General features: G+C 40.8%; 1 protein-coding gene across 3 annotated transcripts in view; it reads left to right on the top strand.

The window, feature by feature from the left end:
- Positions 1 to 6,745, top strand: part of ATXN10 (ataxin 10) — a 74,805-nt gene extending 68,060 nt beyond the window's left edge. The window contains exons 11-12 of one of the 3 annotated variants that reach the window (XR_013215927.1): positions 4,234 to 5,184; positions 5,227 to 6,745. Coding sequence is in view for 2 of the 3 variants with exons in the window: in XM_077266637.1 (XP_077122752.1) it covers positions 4,234 to 4,415 (182 nt within the window). In the remaining variant the exon portion in view is untranslated. Of the gene's footprint in view, positions 1 to 4,233 lie in introns of all 3 variants that reach the window. The other 2 variants (XM_077266637.1, XM_077266635.1) reach the window with 2 other exon arrangements.
- Positions 6,746 to 7,475: the final 730 nt, after the last annotated feature.

Here is a 7,475-nt window from a genome sequence, read left to right on the forward strand (position 1 = left end):
GAGCGAGGAAAATATTCATTTTTTAAGAAGAAGTTTTTCTCCAACAATAACAAAATAAATAGACAAAATAATTAGAGGGAGAGGAAAATGTTCGGGCTGTAGTTCTGTATTTTTAGATCTTTGTTCTTCCACTATGTAGATCAAATTTATGTAGCCGCTCCAAGCAAACCAAAAATTAAAGAGAAAGACTCACTTATACCTTCACCGCCCCCTCTTTCCTACCCCTTTTCTCGCCTGACTGAAGCCATTATTAGAGTATATGGCATTGGATACAGATAAAGCGAAGTTCCCTAAAATCGGAAAATTCTCAATAACTGTTGGGTCGTTCTCTTATTTTGGCTCCTTCCAGCCTGTCTATTCATGGAATACTGGGCGACTACTGATATGGTTGCCATTGCAGCTTCCTCAGGGGCTATTTTTCTTCCTTGGTCTCTTCCGTCAAGTGTAGATACACTGGTGTCTCCCTTCAGCATATAGATAGAAAATAGATAGAAAATCCAGAGAAAATAGTAGACAGCACCTCCAGTTAGTCTGAGTTACATCTCGAATACACCTGTTTACGAATACAGGCCATCGGATCCCGGGTGCTTGATCCGAACATCACAACAATGCAGTCCATATTCCAAGAAAAAAAGTGTCAGCATTCACCGATCCTTTAAAACGAGTTGATTCTTTATTCAAACATTGTTAAAATCTTCACGACTTGGTGTGCAAGGAAAGGAGTGTGTAGGTTCCGATGACGGCCCGTAGAAGCACCATACCAGGCGCGAAACGGCCGTCGTTGGAACCTACACACTCCTTTCCTTGCGCACACCCCCGAGCCGTGAAGTTTTTAACAATGTTTGAATAAAGAATCAACTAGTTTTAAAGGATTGGTGAGTGCTGACACTTTTTTTCTTGGAATATAGATAGAGAATGCTCAAGAAAGTCCTATATGGATGTACAAACAGCCATGTATGTAGGGTCCACCATCATACCTCTGGATCGCCACTTTATGACATGGCTGACCTTTTATGGGGCATTTGCCAGGATCCAGGTCCAACATTGTATATACCATATGCCTACTCTATCTATGAAAAGGTTATATACAGCCCTTCCCATCTGGTAATTTGGCCATGGTCACTCTTCATATCTTATATTAAAGGGGTTGTCTCCTTTCAGATAATCTTGGTCCTCAGCACAATCATCAACGGCTCAGCCCACCTATGTTTTCTACAATCTCTTTAATGGTTTGACTGGTATGTTCCACTCAGTTACTAGACTCACTAAGCGACAATGGCCAAAGATGCCGCCTATAACACCTTGAGGTTAGGATGGACCTTGTTGTCGAAATATGGAAGGACCTCTTGGGTCCTATTACACAATGGCACTTTCTCTGAATTTGGGCATCAAAGTAGGCAAAATTGCATTCAAGATGAGATCCCCAAAAGGGCCAGTATGGGTGACCAGATCACTGACCAGTACAAACTCGCATCCATTTCTTTGAAACAAGACATGGCCATAATGTGTCGTGTAACAAATGCCTGATGAATGATCTTGTCCAGCTCCAAAATGCTTTGTGAGCCCTGATGGTACTAGACTGTTTCTGACCAACCATAAGGGTCAACACGTTAATAGGATCCCTATTTTCCGTCTCTGTACAGCATGCCATGTTTATTTGGGCCGATGTTCTTCCAACAGTGATGGTTTGATGGCCTACATGAACTAACGTATGATGATCTGGAACAGGCGTTCTTAGGAATTATCGAACTATCCAAGGATTTGGGATGTTGTTGCTCCTTCTGGCCCTGTATTGGGCACCTTCATGGGCCACATGGTGGATTCATTTACCCCAACCAGCTCAACTTGGCTAAAGCAAATATATATCTTCCCGAATCCATCATCTATTATTTCTAGATATTGTGTAAATTCCACAACCTCTTCGAAACGATTTGCCCTTCGCTATGATTTTTTTTTTTTTATTAACAAAGCTACGTAAACCTCCCTCCACAGATAATCGTTTTATTGATAACAAATCTGGGGATTACTTGGTTTTATAAGCCTTCTGGGATTTATCGGCCCCGTGTGGAGATATGGATGAGTCAAGGGAGCTGTCAAGTCGTTGAAAGCTTAATGAGCCGAGAATGCAGACAACTCTTTCATTTTTATAAACATTTAATCCCTTAACAATTCTAAACTTCTCACAGCAACCAAAACACGGCCCCTCGATAGCAACAGCCCATGCTCAACCCGGGTCGCATTGTTTCAACACGTCGCCGTTTGTTAGCATTCGGAGAAAAATGGTTGAAATTTTAATTATACATTATTGCTTTTTTTTGTTTTACCCCTTAGGCCATGTATATTCTTTTATAGTTTTTTTTTTTTAACTTGATGATGATGGAAAGTAATTTTAGTACTTTCTCCGAGGGATTTTTCCCATTAAGAGGGGCAAATTCCAAACTTTTTAATTACCATTATTTTCCACTGTACAGAAGCTCGTTACAAATCTAAGAAATGGAAATCGGCAACTTTTGGTTCCAACTTATATCCATCTAAAATAGTCCAACATCTAGTTTTTGTGGAATTTTGTCCTGAAAACACAAGTTGACCCAGCTGAGCCAAAGGGCTTGAAAATTGAACATCTCGAAAACAGGCGGGACAGATGATACCGTTAGGTCTTCACACTTAAAGGTGTGGTCCATTTTAAGATTAATTCATAATTAGATTAAGGGATCTTCAGCTTTTTGGCCACATTCTCAGATTTGGCCGCTCTATTTTTGAGGGATTGACTCGTTCTGTGTCGGTAAATCTTCAGTGTTGTGTGAGGGACCTCTTATTGTCATGGTCAAAGCATAGACAGAGAAGGGTGCTGGCTTAGTTTTCCAAATGTGCAATCAGCCGACCCCTTTTTACACACGGTTCTAATGATGTGCCAACTTGGAAAACTCCTTGTGTCAAACACAGGACTGGAAGTGGAGCTCCCAAACCCTGAGGCTAAAAGGTGAATATGGGGGGCACATCTAAAAAGTATTTTTTTAAAAAAATTTTTGTAAGTAGACAATGCTTTTTTATTTTTATTTTTATTTTTTTTACCACTCCATGACATTGCGATCTTCCAATTTTCAGTTTTTTGGGTGTTTTTTTTTTCCGTTTTTGTTTTTTTTTCCTTCCAAGTGCGTTGAAGTTGCAAATAAGAGTGCAATTCCACAATAATTTTGGGGGGTTGTTATTTACGATGTTCATTATATGGTAAAACTGAAGTGACAATATGATTCCACGGGTCAGTACGAGTATGCAGATACCAAACATGTATAGTTTTTCTTTTATTATTATTTAAGTGGTGAATAAAAATTAGGACATTTTGTAGGAAAAAAAATTAAATTTTGCTTTCGTCACCATATTCTGAAACCCGCAAGGTTTTCATTTTTTGGTATCTGGGGCTGGGTGAGGGCTAACTTTTTGCGCCCTGAACAGACATTTTTTATTCATGCCATTTTAGGGCAGACATGATGTTTTGATCTCTTATTGTCTTTTATTGTAAATGTTGCAATGACCAAAAAAAAAAAATGTTGGTGTATTCTTTTTTTTCTTTATCCCGTTTGCCTGTCCAATTTATACCATATATTCAGGGATTGCCTGTTTGTTAGGCAATACCCGCAACATATTTTCCGAGTTTCCCGAAAACACTAGGTTTGCACCCGAGCATGCTCGGATAACAGCTTATCTGAGCATGTTCACTAATCACTATTCGGCAGTTTTTGGTTTTGTAATTTGAGAGCAGTATGATGTAGGAGCTGAGAGCCTGATTCCAGCGATATGTCACTTATTAGCATGTGTGTTGCCATTTCAATAAAATCAGTGTTTTACCAGCAGTAGATTATCACTACAGGACTGGGTGTCTCGTGCTGCGTAGTCCTCCTTCCATCCCCCCACTGATTGGCTGCTTTTAGCCTATACACATTGTAAACAGAAAGCAGCCAATCAGTGGTGTGGGTGGGGTTATACAGGGACTTTAGCATTCTGAGCACTGCTAGATTTACAACAGAGAAAACCAGAGATTTTCAAAGAATTCAAAGTGGATACGTTAGTCTTTGCTAAAGGCAAAGCACAAGTCAAACTTCTGTCCAAATATTTCAATGTGACCTGTATGTTCTCCCATGTATGCTTGCATGTTTGACTGGGTGGTGGCTGTTTCCATAGCTGGTTTGTTTTGCTCTTCACTATTTGTATGTTCCTCAACTCTCTGAACCTCAGTTCTCAACCAGTGGGCCGTTTATGCCATCAGAAATCTTACAGAACACAACGAGAAGAACCAGGAGCAGATCGCAAGTATGGAGCGTCAAGGCTTGGCCGACACCTCGCTTCTGGAAAGTATGGGGTTGCACGTGGAGGAACGAGATGGAAAACTGCTTCTGAAGTCTGTCAAGAAGAAATAAAGGGCCAGACACGTGAATTTGGCCGGATCTATTGGGCACACGTCTACGGAAAGACTTGTATTCCGCAAAAAATCCTCTTTGGGCTGGATCACGTAAAATCTAACAAGTCGATGACTACTGCTTTGCTATTTTATGACCAGAACGTTGACCTTGTAAATGGCTGCTATCATCTTCTTAAGGACCAATGACTTATTTTCTATCAAAATTGGATTGATTACGACCACCATCTATAAGCTGTCTTGCTGGATACTTGGCGCCTTCATGACTGCCATGTCCTCTACAGTGAGTACAATGCTGTCAAGAGTTGAACACCCGCCAATCCAATGTTGACGACCTAGCCAAAGTTCTGGTGGTCGTTTCCTGAAACGGCGCCACTTCACAAGCTGCGGCTGGTACTAATATTGCATACATTTAAATGGAGCTGAAAACATAGCCCATGGACAATGGCTGGAGTTTTGCTGTACCGAGAATACATCAGCCATGTTTTCGTAGTTTCATACAACTCAAGACCCAGTTTGATGGATCATTAAGGTGAAGGGTGGTCCTCACGTGAATTATATAGGATGAATTCTGTTTTCTTTCAGGACAATTAACTAATATAAAAATGTATAGTAAATGATATGGCAAAATTAAAAATATAAGAGCAAAGTTAGACCCTAGTAAAATGCATGAATTCATTATAAAAAAAAAATGAAGTGAACAATATGAATTCATAACAAAAACACAAGATAGATGGAGAACAGACCGGAAACAAACCACATGCATAATAGTAGTGTTACATCAATACAGACCCGGAGTCTCCGTGTAGTAGCAGATGCTGTGTATCCTCAACCTCACGGGTGTTTCGCCAACGCTTCCTCAGAGGGTAAAGAAGCAAATAACCATGTTACCAGCTTTTACTGTGATATGTAAAATGTTAATGACAAAAGTCTTACAGATTCAAGAAAACCATGGAAGCCAGGAAAAAAAAAAAGATTCCATTTTTTATGGACAGTTCGGACAGTTGTCAAGTAGTGATGAGCGTACGTGCTCAGATAAGGTGTTATCCGAACATACTCGTCAGCTAACAGAATGTCTTCGGCGTACTCGAATATGTTAGAGTCCCCGCAGCTACATGTCTAACGGATATTCGACAGCTGCAACGCAATTTGGTTCCCACTACCCAAAAATATCTAAAATCACACACAAAAGTAACAAACCCATAATAAAAACCTATAATGTTCTACATGAACCATTACTGAAGACTGTAAGAAAATAAGGAAAAAACAAGCAAACCTATCAATAATGAAATCTAATTTTTTTTTTTTTTTTTTTTCTAGTTCACCAGGCCTGCCCGGTCTTGTATTTTTCTCATTATAGTAATATGATGAGAAACATCTCCTTGAGGCCTTATGTATTGGGTTACTGTGAAAAAATGATGCCGTCTTCAAAGATGTATGAAAATAGGATTATACAATCAAAAATACAACCCGTCGCTTTAGCGGCAGATTAACGTGAATCTGTTAGGTATGACTTACTCGACTTTAGTCCGTGGGACTCGAGGATCAATGACTTAAAAGTAACATAAAATAAAAGATTAGGCTCCTTATTTATAGGTAGAACGCATCCCACAATTTTGGGGGTTTTCTGAAAATTACTTAAAGCCGTAATAAATATATATTTTTTGCATTGTACCCTCTCCGAAGCAATATCGATCAGAAGGGATCCCCACTAGTGATGAGCGAATGTGCTGGGGTAAGGTGTTAGACGAGCATGCTCGGGTGCTATCGGACTGTCTTCGGTGTGATCGAGTCCCTGCGGCTGAATGTCTCGCATTTGTTCGACAGCTCCAACACATGTAGCCATTACCTGTTTGTTAGGCAATCCCTGCATGTGTTGCAGCGGTCGGTCAGCCACAGGGAATCTAAAATATTTTTCGAGCACGACACTCTGTTAGTATCCGAGCATGCTCGGAAAACGCCTTCTCACTAATGCCCACCAATCGCTCAAAACAATGGTGCTTACAGAAGTGTACGAACCCACAGACTTCCCATAGGACCTTCAGACTTTCCATAGGACGCGCAGACTTACCGGCGGTCTTCCCGTAGGACACGCAGACTTACCGGCGGACTTCCTGTAGGACGCGCAGACTTACCAGTGGTCTTCCCGTAGGACGCGCAGACTTACCGGCGGTCTTCCCGTAGGACGCGAAGACTTACGGCAGACTTCCCGTAGAACCTATACGCCTATCTGCACGCGCTCATACATAAGCTTAGCACTTCTACTTTCTGATCATGGAGCCCTCAGGACCCAGACCCCACAGATCAAGAATGCATCAGAGTACTTACAATTAGAGACAAGCATTCGATTTTCGCTGCACCGTTTGAGTACCCAGTCCGGTCCTCCATAGCACCCAGTCATTATTTCTATGCCCGTCAACCTTGGCCGGCTGGCCAGAACGCCTCTGATGCTTACAAGACGCCATGATATCATAGATGTCCCCAGAACCTAAAGTGAGTTGAACACAAGTGAATTTTTATGGGAATGTTGCTTTAAAAAAACAAAACAAGAGGTACATTTGCCTAATCTAAGTATTATGTTAAAAGAAGTCTACTCAAAAAATATTATTTGAGAATAAAACTAAAACAATATTAAAGCGTTAGTCACAAAATCACAATGTTCTTATATTGTATACATATATCTATTTATGCCAGTATAACTCTGTTTAATTTCTGCCCAGTTTTGCACATATCCCTCCCTGAAGGATGCCCCTCTGCTCTGCGACATGTCTAGAACTGGGCTGTTACTGAGAGGGATAATGCCACAAAAATAGATGGAATTACCTATATTATTACAGTGCAGAGCTCATACCAAGAAGTAACGGTGAGGTTAAAAAGCGTGATATACTGTAAAATGGGGCTGAGAGGAGTGATATACTGTAAAATGGGGCTGAGAGGAGTGATATACTGTAACATGGGGCTGAGAGGAGTGATATACTGTAGAATGGAGTTGAGAGGAGTGTTATACTGTAGAATGGGGCTGGCTGTAACTGGATGAGCTGGGACTGGATAGAGGCACTGA

The sequence above is a fragment of the Ranitomeya variabilis genome, chromosome 5 (assembly GCF_051348905.1).
Source record: "Ranitomeya variabilis isolate aRanVar5 chromosome 5, aRanVar5.hap1, whole genome shotgun sequence".
Taxonomy (NCBI): domain Eukaryota; kingdom Metazoa; phylum Chordata; class Amphibia; order Anura; family Dendrobatidae; genus Ranitomeya; species Ranitomeya variabilis.